The sequence below is a fragment of the Spea bombifrons genome, chromosome 7 (assembly GCF_027358695.1).
Source record: "Spea bombifrons isolate aSpeBom1 chromosome 7, aSpeBom1.2.pri, whole genome shotgun sequence".
Taxonomy (NCBI): domain Eukaryota; kingdom Metazoa; phylum Chordata; class Amphibia; order Anura; family Pelobatidae; genus Spea; species Spea bombifrons.
In genome coordinates, this window is record NC_071093.1 from 11,786,464 (window position 1) to 11,809,623 (window position 23,160).

The window sequence follows — 23,160 nt, forward strand, 5'->3', positions numbered from 1 at the left end:
CATTTGCCCTTTAAACATTAAAATAGACTTGTAATTAAAGAATTACAAGCCTGTCCATTTTGCATGCAGATGTTATCATATGTAATGCTGTCGGCATCAAAAATACTCTTGACAATGCAGAGGACAATGTTTTTTTGGGATGGTGACAAATGCCTTGCAAATGCAAGCAGAACATCTCAACAGGGATAAATAAACCTTTAATTTAAAAATATCATCACTTCTTTTTATACATCATTTTGCAATTGTGCAAGCACAGCGAGCAGATCAAATTATTTATCATTAACCCTTTTACACAGTGTGCATCGATACAAAAACATGTCCCGCTATGGGACATCGAAAAATCCTAAACAGTTCTTTAAACCTCATTATTCTGTAATTATTATTACTTCATTATTTGCCAAGCGGAGTAAAAAAAAATAAGTTGAACCCTTTGATTGACCCTGTTTATTTTATCCAATACCGGGGTTGGAAATATTACATTCAGACAGCGTACCGAAAGAATGAATCCAATGGTGTTATAATATACATGTTATTCAAGTGTGCTTGTGGAAAGGCAGACTCTCAATATGAGGTTAATTCACTCCTTTATGTCACTGACATATGTAAAATGAATGTCCACAGTCGTAAAATGGCTGGAGGAAAAAAACTATTTTTACACACAATATTGTAACAACGTATTCTAGCTAATTACATGCAATCCTAAAAGTATTTGGATCAAAAGGATGAACACAGAGGATACATCTCCATTGGCAATGAGTGGAATTGCCGAGTGGAAAGACCTTGTCTTCATATCAGTGCATCCACCGCCGCACAAACCATCTTTATTTATATTTTTGTATTTCAATAACTTACTACAACATTAGGTGAATCGATTTTTTCCTTTCTTTGCAGAAAAAGTGGTACTGAAACCAAACGACATCTCTGTGTTTACGACTCTCAGCGTGAATGGACGTCTGTTTGCTTGTCCCAGAGACCAGTTTGATTCTCTGGTATGTACAAATTGGATGCCTGATTCTTGTAGTGTTTTTCTCCTGATGTAAACTGTCAGATATACCTTAATATATACATATATATTTGAAAACCTGTGCTGTCAACTTGAAAATTTACATGGCGGCCATCAATGGTACTTGCTTCGTAGATATATCAGGTTGTAATTTCTATACAAAAATCAAAGTAAGTAGCACGGTTTGGAACCCTTCCAGTACAGATCCACATTAAAGAAATATCGCAACAGTTTACGTAATCATAGAAAAAAGAGGAAGTGAGCATGCTTAAGGGTTTTTTTTACATTTCCAGGAAAAAGGCAGTAGGCATAAGGACACCAGTTTTGGTTGCATGTCAGTTTTTCTCTCTCTCTCTCGTTACAGTAATTTTATTTATTTTTATTTTTGCTTGGAAAAAATAGCTTTCTTTGTCACCAGATCAGCCTCTTATTTGGGAAACTGAATATTTTTTTTAATTAATAATATGCATTATTAGATTTTTTTTATAAAGGTAAAAAAATACATTTCATATAGCAATTGCCTTTTACCAAATATCACATTCATAAAACTAGATATTTTTGCACAGAATAAGGGTTTTTTCTTAACTAAGGTCATGTGCTAGCAGATCCAATTTTTTTATCTTATATTATTTATTTTTACTAAGAGATAAGCAACATTTACTTCCTTTTCTTAAAATGTCTCAAATTCTTCTTTTCTGACTAGTGATTTTTAAGCCAATTACAACATAATTTAGTGAACACATGAAAACAATAATGAAGAACATCTTTTGTTAACGAATATGTGACATGGATATCATATAGTTTTGAGCTCAGACACTAGTGATTTTTTTATTCCATTACCAAGTGGTTTTGATTTTTTCTTAGACACCCCTGCCAGAACAAGAGGGACCTTCCACAGGAACCATGTCTACCTTTGAACTTATGAGCTCCAAAGACCTAGCTTACCAGATGACCATTCACGACTGGGACCTCTTCAACTGTGTGCATGAGGTATGTAACTTGTGTCTGTTTATTATAATGTGATTTTCATATTGTACTGTCGTTTAAATGATTGATCGAAACTTACCTACCTAAAGAACAGTTAACTGGTACAACAGTTTAGTATACTAAAACCCAAAGAATTAGTTTCATAGCTTAGCTCATTCTTAGATCATTTAAGCTGTACTAGTCCATCTATACAAAATAGTTGCCACCTTAAAAGACTAATGAGGTGTTACTCTTGTATAGCCCTGAGCTGCTTACTATACTAGCAGGCGCTTGTATGCTTTAGTGGGATTCTGGAGACATTGTTTGCCTAAAGAGCTTACAAGACCAATTAATTTTGGACCAGTTCACTCACATCTTCCAGGTTCTATACCTGGCCACTACTGCAAATATTCAGGAAGTCTTTTCAGACATGTTCTACTATTCTTATTAGCTAAGAAAGGTTCTTTGGAAATAATTATCATCCCCTTATTGTCACATTGATGCATTTCCAACAACTTATCTTAGAACGAGCCAGCATGTCCGCCTGTCTCTGTCGGTAAACAACGTTACTGATTGTAAAAAAATATGAAAAATATGATTCTTCTTGTATGTAAACAGCTCGATCGTTACAACTTAAATGTTCATTTTGAAACAGGAAGGCCTGGATACACAGGTGTACGGTAAACAGGAAATAATAAGGCCCTCTGCCATTCTTTTTTCATTCCAGCTGGAGCTAATATACCATACATTTGGGAGACACAATTTTAAAAAGACTACCGCAAATTTGGACCTCTTCCTGAGACGTTTCAATGAAATTCAGTTCTGGGTTGTGACTGAGGTTTGCCTGTGCTCCCAACTCAGCAAGCGCGTTCAACTCTTAAAGAAATTTATTAAAATTGCGGCCCAGTAAGTACTTTTGGCAATTTTCACGGAGGAGGAGAAAAAAAATAAGCATTCTTTTTTTTTTTTTTTTTTTTTTGTACGCTAAGTGGATTTCACTTTTGGTGCATTATAGCCTTTTATAATATATTATAGCTTTTTCCTCCAAGGATACTTTTTTAATAAAGATATAATGTAATGAAATATTTTTCATGTTCTACAGGAAAATCATTTGTGCTTAGGCTGGGCTGTCTACATATCCACAGTAGGATTCCAAAGGCCAACAGCATGACCTCTGACAGCCTGGTATTGCACTCCCATGGCTTGCCTATTTAAGCCTGCTGTTCAGATGGCTGCTTTTTCCTCTTGAAATCTTTTTCTTCACAGCAACTGCATTTTAAAAAATGTTAAAGGTGTTTTTCTCTGCCGTTTATAGCTTGAAAAAACAGCGGGGCGCGAAAAGAAACAAAAATCCTTTAAAGAAATACATTTCAAAATGTGTTCACATCAACAGCAGGATCCAGGAAAATACTTAATTACGACCAATTAAAAATATAACAATCTGCAAAGACAATGAAATAAAAAATCTTAAACACAAAATCTGAAAAGGCGCAAGGAACCAAGACACAAAAAAAAAACTAAATGCTAAATGCAGAAGCTCAGGCTGGCTAACGTCATGTGTTTAACCTTTTAATGTGGTTAATTTAGTCTTAGAAAGAAAAAAAAAACATGTTTACTTTAATGTTTCTAGACTTAACCTGGTGCTAAATATATAAAAAAAAAGCTAAAATGTGTGTTTTATTGTTAGGGATCCCACTGAGAGTTCAGAGTAACATATTTATCAAGACAAAAGCTTTCCTGGCACAAATCAGCCACTTTTTCTAGGTTATTCTTAAAGGGACCTTATTTGCCATTGGCTTAACAGTTGAATATAAGTTAGAAACTCTTGGCACAAAGGTGTAGAATGTACAGATAAAGTTTATTGTAAAAAAAGTTTAATGCAGTCTGATGTTTAATGTAGACGATGGTTCATCACCATTTGGTATATTGCTGTAATATTGTTTTACTGTAATAAAATGTATCACATTTTATATCAGTTTTTCTATGCTACGATTGCTACTCAGTTACTTGTCAAACATGTACCTCTAGTATTGAATTCAGGGGGATGCTGTATTGCATCTTTAGTAAAACTGATGAGACCCATCTTTGGGGTTAGATGTTTAAGGGTTCTTCTCAACCCTGCGTCACAGTGTGTTTCATATACAGCCAGGGTGGCCCAGATCAGGAAATGTTGAGTGCGCTAAGCCTGTGCCAGTAACCTGGGATGGCCAAGTTGCCTCTAGTTTCATGTACTGGACACAAAAACAATTTACGTTGCGTGTTTGGCATTTACACCATCTACACTGCTTCAAGCATTTGCTATCTGTTGTGTATGCATTTTTACCTAATTTAATTTGAAAATAAATAAATAAACTTGTTTTTTTTTAGCTGCAAAGAATATAAAAACCTGAACTCGTTCTTCGCCATTGTTATGGGGATGAGCAATGTGGCAGTGAGCCGACTTTCTCTCACGTGGGAGGTAAGTTATAAATAGATCTTTAAACCATATTCTCATTGGCAATGCCGGGAGATCTCCAGGTTTGATCCAGAGTCTCCGAGTGATCCCCAGATCTCAGGGCCACCCTCCTCTTTCTCCAGGGCAGGATAGTAGCATTTAGCCCAATTATCCTACTATTCCCAACCCATTTAATATATCTTGGGCTAGCCCCGCCCCTCCCAAGGCTGACCATGGCTAGGCCTGCCCTGTGTGTGATTAGCTCCGCCCCTAATGAAGCCACTCCCTCAGAGGCAGAACTATGAATAACCTACCCTCTGAAGTTCCTGGGTATGCTCATTGGGCTGGATTCCAAGCTGGAGATAAAGCGAGTGTTGAATAAATCTATTTTTATCTATTGTTTCACATTGCAATCTATGGGTTTGCTATTAAATTACCGGTGATAGATTGGCATCCAGCTGATTATGTCATTTTCACATTAATGGTATGGAAGTGTGCGATTTTTTAATGCCCTCTATTAACTGCTAAAACATATATATATATTTGCATGTTAAAAGTATTTTTGTTACTTTTACTATTTAGAAGAATGTATACACATTTTTGAGTGTTTTACTATGATTAGTCAAACACTTATTGAGCGTTTTTTAAAAAAAAAACAAAAAAACTAAATATATTAAAAGTAATAAAAAACAATAAAAAAGTATATTTTTGGGTAATAATCTAAACAATATGGTAGAAATGAAATGTAGAGTGACTTTAGACAAGTCATTTTGCCACATTTTTTTGCCTTCTGTTAGATTCCAGGCATCCCTGGACACAAAAATTGCATGTACACCCCCCCCAAAAAAAAAAACATAACATAATAATAGTAATATTAATATAACATATTAATATATCTAATATTACTATAAAAAAAATATATCATATATGCCATATTGTGAAGGAGGTAAGATCATGAGATCACTGAGACTACACACAGGTGCAAACAGAGAACAGCTTTTGACGTTATAACCCGTTGTACGCTGAATCATATTCTCTTTTATAAAGCAGCAGCTCCAATATGCCATATTTTTGTGGGTGTGCGCTCTAATCATTCACACTAGTTTTCATTTCCCAATTATTGCTTAGACAATTTAGATGGGAAAATGTTTACTAGTCGCACTGATTGTTGCTCATAAGTCATAATGCCAATGTGATTAGTATTTCAATGTTTGCACAGTTGGCTTGTGAATATTACAATGCAATTATCATTGACAGATGCATGGAGATAAAGAATGCATTTTGTTTTCTTCTCTTGCAAATCAGAAAATAATAATTGTGCTTCGTTTTATGTCACGTTAGCTACAGCTAGAAAAATATGCATAAATATGAATGTAATAATTCACTGAATACCTCATCTTTCCTGTGCCCTTTTTCCAACTGGAAATAGAAAAGTCCATTGGCAAGTAACATAACAGCGAATTTCTCTGTAGAAATGTTATATATGGATATGTATACTATATGTACTATATACAAATGTATACATGTACTGTATATAATGTATATGTACACTATATATATATATATACTACTGTTCAAAAGTTTGGGGTCACTTAGCTGCTTAAATAAAAGAGTTGTTCTAATGGACAAAATCTGCTTTCCCTTTAAAACCCCAGAACATTTTTAAGTGACCCCAAACTTTTGAATGTTAATGTATATATATCCATATTCATATACACACATACATACATACACACCTGAGAACTTTTGGGCTCCACCTCCACTACCCACTGATGTCAGTGGGTGGTCTCAATGACGCAATTTGGCGGTCAAGCTGATGTCAGTGGGCGTTCCCTCTGATGTCATGGGATACACCTCCATTAATGTGGGAAATGGGCGGGGAGTGAGGCGTGTCAGAACCCCGCTCCCGTGACCCGGAGGATTCACCCGGAGAAGCAGTGCTTCTCCCAGACTCTCCGACTAAACCCGGATAGTATTATAATATTTTCTGTATTAAAATATTTTCTGTAGTTGTTTTCACACGCCTCGTCAACATATCAACCTTCTTTCTAATTCAAAATATACAGTAGTCAGGTGATATTTAATGGTAAAATAATGCTCCTTGGCAACTCACCAAGCGAAACGTGCTAGAAATTATTGTTGATCATATGTCTGAATTCCTCTAAAGTAGATAAACATGTATGATTAATTATATATTACTGGCTAATCATGTATATGTTTTTTAACAGAAACTGCCAAGCAAATTTAAAAAGATATATGCAGAATTCGAAAATTTAATGGTGAGTCATTAAAATATTATTTTGGGACTTCATATTGAATTGTGTTATTGAAGATAGAATGACATGTACATGCACTTAAATTACATCAGCGTGTCGTCATTTTATTCACTTGTATAAAAGTTTATGAGAACCATTTGACCTCTGCTGTCTATCCTACCATCTTTAGAATGCATAGATATCGTATCGGTAGGAAAGAGATCATCTTGTTGAAGGAGGTACTTGCCACCTGTTATAAGGCATGCCACAGCAGAGTTGTTTTTATCATGTAATATCATTAGAATACCTTTTCAGAAATGTAATATGTGAACTAGGAATAACAGGGATTTATTGTGTTATTCAAGCTATTTTCTGGTGGTTAATGTTTTTATTTTATTTTTCTTTGCAAGGACCCCTCAAGAAACCACAGAGCTTACAGACTTACTGTAGCTAAGCTGGACCCACCGATCATTCCATTTACACCCTTACTTATTAAAGGTAATATGCTTAATCTTATAGATAACCTAACATAGCACATGTATAGTAATTCCGGTCTACGGTGCTAAATGCAGAGAAATCAGAAGTAACAGCGTATTGGTTTCCATTGTGATGGATTATTATGTAAAATGTTGACCCAGATCTGTTCTTTGTACATTACCGCTTAATCATTTTTTATGCTATTGATATAAAATAACACTGTAATAATGTTAAATGAAATGTCCAATGAAACGTTGTTTAAATTGAGCCTTGCGTAGTGAAAAGACTTAACTTTTCTGATCAAATGGCCAACATCTGTAATAGTCATTATGGGAATATTTTTAAATCCCATAGCTGGCTAAACAGCCAAAATAAGATAAAAAAATGCACTGAAAAGGATTAAATAAATAAAAGTTAGAATTAACTGATATTTTAAGATGAGAAAACAGGCTGTCAAGTGTAAAATGCAATTGTATGTGATATATATATATATATATATATATATATATATATATATATATATATGTATATGCGAAAGGAACAAATACTTTTTTAAATTAAATCAGGGTTGCCTGATACATCCAATCCAGCGAGGATCACTTGATGAGAAACATATACTCGTTTCCTCTATAATGTATCAGAATTTAAGATTTTGCAATTTATTTGACAGTTTTGAATTTGTTTTTTGGGGATGTATTTATTTTGACCGGTGTCAAAGTAATTACAAGCGGTACAACAGTATATGCAGCTTATAAGACCCCATTTTGGCCCTTATCAGACCATGCAGGGGGACGTTTTTACGTATATACTTATAGTAATACTTATATACATTCATGCTTTGCTTTATATTTATATTTAAGTCGACACGATAAGATCACATTAAGTAAATGTACATTTGGTTTCTTTCTTTTCACAGATATGACTTTCACCCATGAGGGGAACAAAACCTTTATTGATAATTTAGTAAACTTTGAGAAAATGGTAGGTATCTGTTTGCAGTAATTGCTAAGTCGGACGTTACATGTTCTTTATGGGCGAAGGAGGGGATTTCATTCTGCATTGCGTCCTGATACAGTTCTCCCGCGGTAGCATATGCCGTTCTGGAGATTAAAATAAAGAGTTTATGCTAGGTACACACTTTGCACTATCCCATCTGTGAGCATGTCTAATTTGTAATGCTAAATCACAGTTAAAGTAAAGTCATTATGTAAATTAATTCTAATTGATATATTTAACATCAAACATATCTTTAACCTATTTGGCTCATTAAGCTGAAGTAACAGTGAGTGAGGATCTCTAGAGCTTTGCATTTTTCTCTAAGATAATATTATTGCGATTATTTTGTAGAAGATATTTTTGGTGGGTTTTTAGCGTGCTATATTTTGGGTGAGCGTTATGTGCTTTCCTATTAAGTGGGGATTAATGGTTTGACAACACGGTTTTGTTATTCACCCGGTGCCAAATTGCTATGATTACAGAACCATATAGAATATATATACATGATATATATAGTATGTTATACTATTAAAAAATGTGAATATATGTTTTGTGCTCCAATAGTTTTATCTTAAGAGTCCTCTATTGCCTTGAGTTTTAAATTAAGAATTGAATTTTTGTTTTTGCAAGCAAGTATACATTTGTGGGTTATTTCGAATACTGTTACAATAGTATACCCATACTTTTTTTCTGTAAACATTCCCTTTTTAAATGTCTTTTACCTATCTGGTGTAGTTATGGCTTCTAAATTAACAGTTTTGTGGCTCAAGTTGATGCCGTGGCTAATGCCAATGTGTTTCATTTTACTAGTTGAGATGTCTCAGCCCCACGTCCCTTGTTTGAAGGGTAAAAAAGGTTTCAGTTCCTCGGCCAGTTTATAATACTAACGCCAAAAATCTTGACATATCCTTAGTGAACATGTGGATATTTATATCAACAATGAGGTCATTGCATAAGCTTTAAATGTTCGTGACATGGCACTAGACTGCATTGGAGTACTGAGCGAGACTCAGTGTAACAGGGAGGTTATAAATAGCTGTCTCATATGAACAGCTGCAGGATATCGTAACAAGTAGTTATAGAATATGTTATTATAATTAGCCGTGCGAGGAAGATAGAAAATGAAATGTAACACTTGAAAATAACGGTTATGTTCAGATACGTGAACATTATTTCCCCTCTTAATATGGTGCAATAATTCAGTGTCTACATCTAAAACACAAGCTAGCAACACTGCCAGTCGAGTAGCTCCAGGTGCGCAGCCGTGGCCAGGAACCGCTACCCATGGGATCATCCTGGTGATCAGTCAGAGTCCCAACACATGAGTCTCTAAATGTATTTGGTCTTGAGAAAGGTTCTTATGAAGAGGACTGAAATTTGATACATTAAACTATGTTTCATTCATTTTGGGTAGTGGAGTCTCACGTGTGCTCTTTTTGACACCAGTACACGTTTTGGTGTATTCACTAACCCAGGTTTTTGCAGGACAATTAACACCCACTCTACTTGGTGAGGCTGAGTTGGCTCTGCGTAAGTCAGTGATGTTTCATGTTTTTTGCTGGCTCAGCTCTTTGGCGAGTTGGCCATTCATAATATACAGCAAAGTCTCGGAGATGAACTTTTAAGCAAATATGTCTCATTGCTTCATCGTAGCCTAATCAGTCTCTGGTCGAACTGATTAATCCACCTACATTAAGCTAAAAAAGCAATATTACTCTTTACCTTCTCATCTATTTGTCTATTTTGCATGATAAACCACCAACAGCTCCATCACACATCTTTGCTTCTGTTTTCTTGTAGAGAATGATTTCAAATACATTGAGGACAGTGAGATACTGCCGAAGCCTGCCCTTCAGTAAGTTACATCTTCTGCCCGATGTGCTCCATACATTGTGCCTAAATTACCAAAAAGAGAACAAATACAAGGGGTGGGGCATATGAACTGGAAAATTGATAGATAATCCGATTGGGCCTGTGACACCTGTCACTTTTTTTATCACAATTGGCCCAATTGACAAATGATTTTGGTATGGCCTTTATTTGGACAGCATTGCACTGAAATTAGAACAGAGTCAATATCGAACAGAATTTGAAATCTGATTAAGACAAACCACTAAATATATATTATTGTGATTAGAAAGCTGAGAACTCCTTTACTTACCTGGAGTTTGTACTTATCTGTTTAGCAAAAGATTCCCTGTGATACTTGGCTCCTCGCCTCTTTAGATGATGATTTCTTCTACAATTCTATAATGTTTTTGTTTTTTCTTTCTTTTTTTTCCTCTTAAAGCTTGATGTAAATGTATAATGTATAACTAAAACAATTACATTTGTTCAAAGTCTCCTCATCCATTGTCTCCTCATCCAAGACGAGCTAAGCCCTTCTTCCTGGAGAAACCTGCCAATTTTAATGAATGGTTAAATAAGGGAACTGAAAACCCAACTCTCTTGTAGACTCTCCTGTCAACTCTTCATTTAGTGAATAAACCTCCATCCTCATCTCGTTCTTCCTTTCTTTTTCTCTCATTTCTTGTTTCTCTGTCTCTTTGTCTATTTTTCTGATTCTCTCTCCCCACACAAAACAATATCTAGTAGTCCCTTGCCTACCTGCACAAAGCACTATCTTTCAGCCTTTCCAACCCCTCCAAACGCACACAACATCACTATCAATCACATCCTCTTCTCCCCACACATCATGCGGAAGGTAGTCAATTCTATGAGTTACTTTACCTGCCAGGGGCGTAACTAGAAACCACAGGCCCTTCTGTAAAACTTGCCCTGGGGCCCCCAAACTTAAACAGCTGGTCTGTGCCATCATTGCCCCAAAACAACTTTTCCGTGCCCCCTTCCAACATACAACATATGTAAACACACTTACACAAATTACATACACTTACTAGTATTCACACGCACACAATTACACATCCATGCTTACACACACATACAAACACACGTACAACATCCACGCTCACACAAGTTCAGATCAATGCTCACAAACATACTCACACAAGTACACATCCATGCTCACACACAGGACACAATTACACATCCATGCTTATACGCAGACAATTACACATCCATGCTCTCACACACACACGTACAACATTCATGCTCACACACACAAGTACAACATCCATGCACACACACACAAGTACACATCCATGCACACACACACAAGTACACATCCATGCTCACATACATACATAAATACAAACACATACTGTATACATAAATCCCACCTCCCTCCCGCCCCTGCTTACCACTGTACGAGCAGTCTTGATTTCAATATAGTTTAGAAAGGGCCCTTCTGACCAGGACCGGTGCAGTCCAGGTCAGAAGGGCCCTTTCTAAACTATTTTGAACTGGTACGAGGAGACAGGAACAAGGGGCAGCATGTGTCGCACTGGCCCCTAGAGGCACAGGCCCCATCACAGCTGAGAGCACTGCTGTCCCTGTAGTTATGCCAATGTTACCAGCGTATTCACTCTTCTTTTCCATCTTAAAATATATCCACCCACTTATAATACTTAAGGCGCTTAATATAAATCACAGTTATTGTCTGCTTTATGATGTGAATCACTTGGAGCAAAGACACGCAAATTCTATGCAATGAAAACATGTAATCCATCTCTTTATCTCTAGGTCCAGATGCTTCTCTTGCTAACAAAAATCATCAAGACATGCGGAATTATGTGCGGCAGTTCAACGTGATTGACAATCAGAGAACATTATCCCAGATGTCCCACAGGCTGGAACCGCGCAGGGCTTGAACATTTTGAACTCTGGTGGGACACCGAAGATTTTGTTGATGACAAATGCTGTGATAAACATATAGGGGAAAAAAGTATTTAAGTTTGTTATATTTATCCTTTATTTAAAATATTTGATTTTTTTTGTTAACCTAAATTCCTTATGGTTATAATTTTAAAAAGGCCTAACAAAGAAAGCAGCTACAAGTATGCCTCATGATGGATGCTAGCCACCCACGTGTGTATTTAAATAATTATATTTTATTATGTAGCAGGTCTCAGAATGAAATTTGAAATCCTATATTTAATAGAGGGACAGAGAGTTGTAGTCCATGGAGTTCATTTGGAAGAGGCCAGTGAGTACTGCATGAGGTGTCCATTTGTATGATATGGTGATCAGTCCCTGAGAAATGAGGTACAGGAGCTGCCCTCTCCCCGCTCATTGCGGCCTAGTTGGTTTAGACCTGACTTCTTCACTGGCCAATGGTATGCAGGGGATTTTCTATGATGGGAAGATGGTATTGGAACCAGTTAATGTATATTATAAAATACAGACGTTTAATAATTAACACAGGTTGATGGCAAATAAAAACCATTCAGCCCAACTAGTCTGCCCATTTTGTCCTGACGTAGAGACTCAGACCTTAATCAGTCATTGTCTTTTCTTGGGTTCAGGATAGCTTTCTGCGTTTCTCATACAAGATTTAATTCCCTCGCTGTATTAGCCTCTACCACGTCCGGTGAGAAGCTGCTTCATTTATCTACCACTCTCTCAGTAAAATAAAACCTTCCATTTTTAGACTATTTCTTTAGACTTTTTCTCTAAAAGAAACTTCCCTCCTGTACTTCGTTATGTGATATTTAAATACTTCTGTCACATCTCATCTGCAAACCATTTACCGTTTAGTCACCCTCCTCTGAACTCTCTCCAATCGGTTGACTAACATGCACCAATCATAGTACTCCACGTGAAACATGCACCAATCATAGTATTCCACCTCAAACATGTACCAATCATAGTACTCCACCTCAAACATGCAACAATCATAGTACTCCACCTCAAACATGCACCAATCATAGTACTCCACCTCAAACATGCAACAATCATAGTACTCCACCTCAAACATGCACCAATCATAGTACTCCAACTCAAACATGTACCAATCATAGTACTCCGCTTCAAACATGTACCAATCATAGTACTCCGCTTCAAACATGTACCAATCATAGTACTCCACTTCAAACATGTACCAATCATAGTACTCCACCTCAAACATGCAACAATCATAGTACTCCACCTCAAACATGCACCAATCATAGTACTCCACCTCAAACATGCAACAATCATAGTACTCCACCTCAAACATGCACCAATCATAGTACTCCATTTCAAACATTTACCAATCATAGTACTCTGCTTCAAACATTTACGAATCATAGTACTCTGCTTCAAAATTGCACAATTAAGCAAGCAGTACCCTGAGGAGTGTGAGCATCACCCAGAAAATGCTCTATGGGGGTCTCACCACACCTACCAGCCTAAAAACATAGTTAGAATAGGTTGCATTTTTCATTTTTTTCCATTTCTAGTTTCTGTGAGATCATTGAGTGAAGATATATGAGGTAACTTGTGCTGGACTGTTTTCATTGTACCTCATTTCAGAAACATAACCCCCTTACCTGTGATTGAAAGCAGCAATTCTTGTTGCATCTTTCACTCTTCAGAATCACTTCTTGTTCCTAAGCCCGGTGATGAATGAAGGGACAGCACGGTGATGAATGTATGTGTTCATTCCAAGAGTCTAAATATATGCATCACCAAATGGCTGGTTTCAGTTAGCAGCGTGTACTTATTTTGTACAGCAGGTTTTAACCCACTTGAACAAGACACATCTGCTGATAATTATAAAAAATGAAAAAGTTTGTCCTGCAGCAATGATTTCACTTGGAATCAACTCCTCTTATGTTCTCTTAAATTATTACATCCTAGAATATACTATTGAACAACTGAAGAGACACAAACATGCGTTGAGAATGGTGCCTGCCAATCAGATATTTATTGAATGGTTTATATATTAAAGGGAATAGTTTGTTACTGTAGAATGTATCAAACTAATAAATGATACAAGAAAAAAACAAAAAAACAATACACGTGGTTTAATCACTGGGCTGGAATAAGTACAAGTCATTCTTGTGGACTCCAGAAATTGCAAGTCATTTCCTGAAGTTTTACGCAATCATTCTAACATTATTACGGTGCAGTGTAAATTATCTTGATCCATTTAACCCTTTCCTGGCAACCTGTATTTCAAGGTCACCTCAGTTTTTCTTGTGGTGTTGCTCTTACTTTTGGGCAAACCATGTACATGTATGTAATGATGGTGGGGTGGTTTTGTATTATATATATTCTGCCGTTTTATCTGCAAGCAACTCAGATGTACCATTTTACATGCACACTCAGCACTATAAATAATGAAAAATCATGTAGTATTTAAACGAGTCTCCAAATATTAGCAGCTGATATTAAATCTGACATAAGCTCCGTAATAATTGCTGGATAATAGACGTTAGGATCTTCAGGTATAAAAATCCGAGCATGTTATAACAGAATTCTGAACAGGACTCTTTTGTACTGCTAAATGCCCTGAAACCCTTATAACCACTAAACTCATTTCATGCCATTTCTCACATGGTTGGAGATATATAGTAATCTACGCAACCACCTTTCTGAGACAAAAAAAGTTTTAACACTATATCTGCTGTCTACATGAATTACTTTGGCCCTGGAAGAGTTCTAGTATACTGTATAGACCATGATCATGGGTGGTGTTGTCTGATTATAGTTGGGGGATCACTAAATTACAAAATCATATATATATCCCATGATTTGAATTATATTGTAACTGTACGCCAGCCCCAAACACCAATACGTCAATTAAAATATAGTTGTAAGTTAAAATATGCTAGCTTTGGTGTCCTTATGTGACCTCATCGCCTTCATCCTTTACAGTAGAACATTTCTTGTAATAATAAATATCCAAACTTGCGTAACCATATTTGCACTTTTTTCATAAATGCATTTCATTTATAATGACACATTACAGGTGTGGGGGATATGTGGGGCTCCTGCCCCAGACTATGCAGTGCCACTGCATGTACGTGCCACTGCTTCATTCCCTTTATATGACATCATAGATTAGTGTTCTGCTTCATTTAATGACGCAAAGATGACACTTGTGAATGAGAGCAGGAGTCCTGCTTGTCGTTTCTAAGAACAACCCCGCAAACCCTCCTTGTCCCAGGTCCTGCAAACCCTAACTGCAGCCCCGACATATTTATGTATTACTGTCCTTTTAATTTCTAAATAAAGGTGCTTTCCATTTATTTGCATAAAAACAGCTAGTCCTAGAAACTAATTAATAGTGAAAACATGCAATATCTTGTGCTGATGGATCCTGGCAGTGATCAATCCTGAACCGTGCTGCTTGGGAGGGTGCATTGGGAGAAAATACACCCAACTAATGCCTATGCATGCCCAGAAGATCCTGCAGTGCTGTCTGTCTGAAGCCAGGAAGCATCTGCCAGGGAAATAACTTGTACTGAGATAGAAAGCTAGTTTACTTCACTGATCTTCAAAGAAATCTGAGCATGATGGCCCCTTTAATTGAATGATGTTCATGTATTGCCCACACTGTGGAGAGCCATTTGTCAAACACTTTCCTGCAGCAGGTAGAATTCATCAACATTGCATTTCAAGAGGCTAGTCTTGCAACCCTACACAGGTGGCCACCCAGTTCCAGAATGAGCATTAATGGCATCTAATGAAGCTAAAAATTATATTAATACAACTCTTTCTTAAGCTGATGTGCAGAAACATTTGGCTTTACCGCACAATCTTCTTTTCCGAACATATCTAACTTCCCATGATGGTGTAAGGTAGAAAAATCTCAACAGTTGGGGTGCGATTTATTTCTAATCAACCAAACCTGTTTGTCCCTGAAATGCAGAATGTGTCAAGGTCAAAAGTCATGCAGTTCAAAAACTTTTTCTGCGATGTTGAACATCCAGATTTATTCACCTGTTAGGAGTCTTAAGATTGTGTGCCATGTAGCAACCAGCGTGTTTTACAGTCGAGGCTCAAGGAATATGTATACCAAAATGTGAAAAACCTGTATATTACATTGTAAGTAGACAGAGCACAATATGTACAAATAAATGTCTGTGTTTCGGGCCATTAGAAGGAGGAGGTAGCTTCGTTGAGCTGTATCAATGTACTGAACCCCCGTTAGATTGTGTTTTGTTGTTTTCATCCAATTCTCGGCACTTACTGATTCATGTATATTAATCTTGTTAGCGAAAATTTATTTATTCCATTTTGTTTCAATATTTATTCAATTGTGTAATGAAAGTTGTGCCAAATTGGTTTACTTTATTTATTAAATCGGCATGTAATGGAATGCTCTTAATGTTTACTGTTTACCTTTGTGTACAAAATATAAGTAGAGTATATATATATATATATATATATATATATATATATATATATACATTCACAATTTTCTCGCACGTTATATACATATTTTACCATTATGATAAATTGTATTATTTACCTGTAAATACAACTAAATAGATTAAAATGTGATATATGAAAATGTGTGTCCTTGTTTTCTATATAAGGTGGTCTATATATTCTACAGAATTGCAGGAAAATATATGCAGTATTCCATGCAGAATAATAATTGTACATTCGCCGCTGCATGGTGATGTCACAAGCGAGGGCCAATGAAATGTAAACATCTTTGATCTTGATTTAGAAAGTGCTACATATTTGTTTGCATTTCGCTTAATGCAATCCATTTACATTCACTGTCTACGTTTACATCTTAAAGTCCTTATAAGCAGCTGCTTTGGCCTCCATTGACCCGTGATGTCCACATCTGAACATGTTAGGTAGGGGTCACTGAAACGTGTTACAGACGTGTTAGTGTTAAATCAGTATAATCTATTAACACAAATAACAATGAAACAGATGTTCCCTTTCATATATACATGTTTTCATCCATTCTTGTGTTGGAGATGGGCCCCCAGTATATCAACTTCTACAGTAATCTGTATATCTGGGACATGTTACATACAGTAATCTGTATATCTGGCACATATTACATACGGTAATCTGTATATCTCTGTACGGGACATGTTATATACAGTAATCTGTATCTCTGTATGGACATGTTACTGTAAGATTTATCTATGCACGGGACATGTTACATAGGGTACTCTGTATCTCTGTACGGGGCGTGTTACATGTGGTACTGTGTATCTCTGTACGGGACATGTTACATGCGGTACAGTGTATCCCTGTACGGGGCGTGTTACACGCGGTAACGTGTATCTCTGTACGGGACATGTAACATACGGTAACGTGTATCTCTGTACGGGACATGTTACATGCAGTAATGTGTATCTCTGTACGGGACATGTTACATGCAGTAATGTGTATCTCTGTACGGGACATGTTACATGCAGTAACGTGTATCTCTGTACGGGACATGTTACATGCAGTAACGTGTATCTCTGTAAGGGACATGTTACATGCAGTAACGTGTATCTCTGTACAGGACATGTTACATGCAGTAACGTGTATCTCTGTACGGGACATGTAACATATGGTAACGTGTATCTCTGTACAGGACATGTTACATGCGGTAACGTGTATCTCTGTACAGGACATGTTACATGCAGTAACGTGTATCTCTGTACAGGACATGTTACATGCAGTAACGTGTATCTCTGTACGGGACATGTTATATACGGTAGCGTGTATCTCTGTACGGGACATGTTACATGCAGTAACGTGTATCTCTGTACGGGACATGCACAGAGCACATCTGCTGGTAGGTGGTGCTAGAACCGAATACTGGGACTTATAAGACTATGAAGTGACATAAGACCGGAAGGAGCCGCCGGATTCCGCCGCTTCCAGCGCCCGCTGTGGGAAAGTTTCTGCCGTCTGCCCGGGGATAGCCGCAGCCGCTTGGGGGAGGCTGGGACTTGTACCGTCACAGCAGGTAAGTGTGCGGCCGGGGCGAACGGCGAGGGGCAGCCGGAGGGGCTTTCCTGTTGAAGGAACTAGAGACTCACATGGCTTCACGCGATGCACGTGGAGGCTCAGCACGGGGGTGACATGAGAGGGTATTAACCCGAGAAACTGGGCAATTAGGGCAAAGGAGTGGCTTTGGGCTACTCAGGGAGGGGCCGATAAAGTCACCGGTGCAGCCAGACCCCGGAGCGTGTACCTCGCTGTCCGGTTATTACGGGAGGAAGTCTTCCTGTACATGGCGGTCCGGCCCGCGGAGACGCTGCTCTCTTCAAAGGCAGGGAATTCGTTTAACTCCTTCAGTGCCATCTGTTGAACTATACATGCTGCGCGGGACTATGCATGTCACCTAACCGGGGACTTCCTCTGGGAATGAAAAGGTTAAATGCTTGGCTTCCCCAGTTCCCTAAAAATGAATAAATATCTGCGAGGATACACAGCATCCGATAAATCATGTATATTTATAAACAGTCTGTGAAAAATGTTTATTATTTGTATCCTATATAAAAATAACTCTTAATAAACGTAAACAAAGCTACCTCTACATTGCAAGCTCGTGTTAATGATTAGTATTTTCCAGCTACCCGGTCGCATGGTTGTCTTCATAAACTGTACTTTTTGCAGTCTGTCTTAAAAGCTTTTATGTGACAAAACACAGATAATTTATATAATAATTTATATATAAATTATTATTATTATATATATATATACTTCTTTTATCAGATGCCCTGCGTTTTGAAAGGTGTATTAAAAGTGACATTAAACACACTTTTTTGTGTGCTGACCCTTGGACTCTTGAAAAAATAATCCTTTAATAGCCCATTGTGAAGATTCTATGTAGGGACTCATCAGATATGTTAACTAAATGGCACAATACCGTCATCATGAGAACCTTGACTTGTGATTATTTAAAGGCGCACTTAATTGAGTCACTTGCATTCAAGCAGGGGAATCATCCATGACATATTGGTAACAAAAGCACCAAAGAGCACCTTATTTCTGATCACATATGTGTACAATTGGAATGTGTCAGTTCCAGACTGTGTGCCATCAAGAATCTAACCCCTTCACACTGAGACCCTAAGATTGAGGCAAAAACCCTGTGACCCGGGGTCAGAAACTGAGAGTTCCCAGGTATGGCTATGTGGCTAGTAAAATGTGAACATTCAAGGAAACAAAGTCCATCTGTCGCTTTCCTCAATGCCACATTTTGCAAGATATATATATATATATATATACATACACACACACACACACACACATATGACAGTGTTTACAGATTTGTATAAACAATATACGGCGTAGGTTTATGAAATGCACTTTTTATGTTCAGCGTGGGGAAAGTGATCTTCCTGTTCTGCATTATTACTTCTTCCCATTAAATGAATATGGCCGGATTAGAAGGACTGAAAAGTGGAGGTTCTAAAGGATATGATACAGAACCCAGTTGTTTCTCCCATTTGGAAGCAACAAAGAATATAATCTGATTTACTTTTTGCACGCTTCGAGATTAGAAAAAGGAACAATGTTAATGCCAGTCATGTTTTTGTGTGATTTGGGTACCGTATCTGCCGTGATGATAGGTAATATGAAAGGATACTCAAAGCCTTGAAAGCTATTTGAGTGATGCTGTTGACTGCTTTTTGAAGGGTGCTTCGTGTCGCCACAAGCTGGTATCTCAACACCAGGGCTTTGGTCCTCTGTTTTTTTTTCACTGGAATTGCTAAATTGCTGAAGCCTTACTTCTACCGCCTAGGGCTCGGAGCTGGTGTTTTCAGACAAAACAGTAGTTTTTTTGGCAGAGGAGAGTTGGTGTGCACCATTCTCAATTGGAATACTGAAATAAAGAGACACTATATCGTTTTTAACATGCCATTAACCATTCATAACCATGTTGGTTTTCAAATAGTCCATTGAAGGGCTCCATCATTTTTTTTGTATTAAAACCAAAATTGGCTAAAACAAATATTTTTGAAATCTGGGCATAATTCTTTACTTTTTTGAGGTAGAATAAGACCTAATTTGTAGTATAAAATATTGTATATGCACACTCCACTATATGGGGTCAGGAAGAACACTTAATGACTGTTGGAAATTATATCTATGATGATTTTGAATGATGTGCAATATAAGACTAGACACTTTTTTGAAGCACTTCTGTTACAAATTGTAACAATATGCGTTTTCTTTTAAAAATCAGTAATATATATATATATATATTTAGGCTTTTTGAAAAATTATACTTCCTATGTAGTTTTTATATCACAAGAATTATTTAATCTAAATAAATGAACCTAAAGTTTTTTTTGTTAAAACATTTATACACATGTAAGATTAATGCCAAGATAGACAGGCATATTTTCTTTGTAATCAGTCTTGGAGAAGATGAATGAGAATTGGAAAAGGAGAAGTGGGTGTTTATTAATCAGTTAATCTTTCTCCTGAAGACATTGACTTCTGTTGGCAAATATTTGCCTTTACTTATTTTACATGGTGTTTCAGTTTGTAATAGTGGCCAAAGACCAGTATTTTCCAGTTCCCTAAATCTCACCGTTGCAAACTATTTGATTTTATTCAAGTTTGTGCTCGGAATCCATCCCCTGCTTCTTAATGCCGGCTGCTTTTTGATTGCTATGTATGGGACTCTAAATAAATGTGTACCTATTACTATTAATATTATTTGTTTCATATAGCACCATCAGATTCTGCAGCACTGTACAAAGTGCTGTACAATGGGTAGACCCGAAGTAACAATTAGTGTATAACACAAGATGAGATACGGAAACAACAGGTGAGGAGGGCCCTGCTCAAGTGAGCTTACAATCTACTTACTCCTTTTAGTGGCCCAACGTATTGACGCAAGATGTATAGTCGCTTGTGAAGATATATGACAGTATTTTTAGAGGGTCAAAATATTCTCAAAACAGGATGCAGTGGAGACCGGAGTATGTATGTAAAATGTATATATACTTAAAGTGAAGCACTTTATCTTTTTTCACTTATCAATGCATGTCCTGCTCTGCAATCGTGCAAAATGCTCAAAAGATGCTTGAAAGAGGGACTGACGTGCTGGCGTCATGCTGTTTGTCTGTTCTCGCGAAGCGAGCGTACTTATACGGGAATGGTTGTGATGCAACAATATCCTTAGAGTGCGAATGTCCTTAAAGCGCGAATGTCCTTAAAGCGCGAATGTCCTTAAAGGCTGAAAAAAGACATCTGTTAATTGCTGTTGATCCAAAAGAAGGTAATAAAATCCAGTTGACCCCAAAATGGTAGTCAGATCTCTACTTGGATCAAGAAGCTATTTCCCCATAATTTAAAAATTATATCCCTGAATATTATGTTGTTCTTTGATGATAAAGACTTCTCAAGAGATGACACAACTGAATAAGTTGGCCAGAGGAGACACGAAGAACATTCTCAACCATAGAGCTGGGTAAGGATGTTACCAGGTATGAGGCAAGGGACCAACTTACCAGGAGAAAATGCAATGTGCTACCTGGTTACTTATTTAATGTAACTTGACTTTTTTTATTGGGATAAAGTTTCAAACTCATATAAACTGACCAGATAGTTTTTTTTTTTTTTTTTTAAATAAGCCAAAGATCAGTTCAGTTATGGCAACAAACAATACAAGCAAGCCTTATTATTATTTCCCATACATTCTTCTATCCCTGATATTTTAGATGGTTTTAAGTTACTGAATCTTGCTGAGATTTTGTTAATTACCATCCTCTAGATTGTAAGCTTGTGAGCCGAGCCCTCTTTACCCAATCTATCGGTTTGTCTTAGTCTGTCCATTCTATTTTTGTCATACCTACATGTAGCGCTGTGTAAATCGTGGGCGCCACATACATAAAATATAATAATTAACAGGGTTATTTAATGGTATCTAAACCGGTCGTAAATTATATTTTCACTGCACAACCCTTACTCTAGAGGGACTGTCCCCTAAAAATGGGGATATCCTTCCACTACCGCTGTCCATGTGACAATCCAGCTGGGAGTTGGCTGTGTATGTAGTCACGCTGCACACAGCATAGTATGGTAATTGTTTTAAATAATTAGCTTTTTTTCCCTATTTCTCTTTAAATGCTCCCGCTCCCATTAATGAATGTTTAGATGGTGTAGGGAAACCTGCAAGCAGTTGAGTAGATTTCTTCAGAAAATATAAACATGAGAGAAAGAGAAGAATGTGCATCTGCAGCTACAAGTTGAAAAGTTCATATTTGTGAAGGGGTTTCCAGTTCTGTGTCACACGGGGTGTGAAATATTAGCTGGGTGAGTGCTAAGAACAGACAAAAGTCTCTGTTTTTCCAGTTTCTCCATCTTTACCAGTTTTCACCCCGATAAACCTCATTCATTGCTACTGTGACTTGAAAAGCAATTTTGTTTGCAGGTGTGAACTATAAGGTGTGTTCAGCCTTCAGAGATTGCAGATCTTGGATAAACTGCTGATATCACATCCAATGCTGGAAATGGAAATTGGCAGGAGTAGTGACCCAGTAGATCGAACATGTTACTTGAATGAGATGTTGGAAGATCATGACACGTGATTGCTCAGCATAGTTTGCAACCTCAAGTTATTCCTAGTATAATCCCTAAACGTAACAATCGCTCGTGTACTTTCTAGCACAATTAACTTCACTTAACGGGCATCTCCAGCGGTCGCATGTACTGCAAATGGTAGCTGAGGTCCCTTTACATTTCAGTGGTGTCTCCTTGTAAATGTACGGGGGTTCTACAGACTTGCCAAAAGGGAAATAAGTATTTTGTTATTTTTTTAATGTATATAATTTATATGATATGTATTCATTGTTATAATATCCAGAATATTTGTGAAATGTATGTTTTTAATTCTTCCGCTCATGAATAGAAGCCTGGTGATGTTGGCAGCCATTGGAAAAGTAAGTGAGCAGCATTTCCAAGTGATATTCCCTCTGCTCACAATATTGTTATTGTTTTGATTTATTATTCTTTATTGTTTTATATAGCAACTAGTATATAACATAACCAGGTGACTTACAGAACTAACAGGTGAAAAGGGCCCGGCTCAAAGAGCTTACAATCCCACAGCTGTGCTTTCCTAGTTGCTTTCTAATGCTGGATGAATACATTTTAATGAAGTAAATAAAGCATGCATTTTATCAGAACACATTTTTGACTAATGTTTATTAAAGGAA

General features: G+C 37.1%; 2 protein-coding genes across 2 annotated transcripts in view; both read left to right on the top strand.

The window, feature by feature from the left end:
* The window catches only part of RAPGEF4 (Rap guanine nucleotide exchange factor 4), an 85,833-nt gene extending 73,874 nt beyond the window's left edge, over positions 1-11,959 (top strand). Inside the window, exons 23-31 of the mRNA XM_053470505.1 lie at positions 892-989; positions 1,868-1,993; positions 2,697-2,875; positions 4,337-4,427; positions 6,632-6,682; positions 7,069-7,156; positions 8,052-8,116; positions 9,932-9,986; positions 11,774-11,959. Of these exons, the coding sequence (XP_053326480.1) occupies positions 892-989; positions 1,868-1,993; positions 2,697-2,875; positions 4,337-4,427; positions 6,632-6,682; positions 7,069-7,156; positions 8,052-8,116; positions 9,932-9,986; positions 11,774-11,901 (881 nt within the window). The 3' untranslated portion in view covers positions 11,902-11,959. The remainder of the gene's footprint in view (positions 1-891; positions 990-1,867; positions 1,994-2,696; positions 2,876-4,336; positions 4,428-6,631; positions 6,683-7,068; positions 7,157-8,051; positions 8,117-9,931; positions 9,987-11,773) is intronic.
* Positions 11,960-17,824: 5,865 nt separating this feature from the next.
* The window catches only part of MAP3K20 (mitogen-activated protein kinase kinase kinase 20), an 88,040-nt gene continuing 82,704 nt past the window's right edge, over positions 17,825-23,160 (top strand). The window contains exon 1 of the mRNA XM_053470496.1: positions 17,825-17,948. The gene's annotated coding sequence lies outside the window, so the exon portion shown is untranslated. The remainder of the gene's footprint in view (positions 17,949-23,160) is intronic.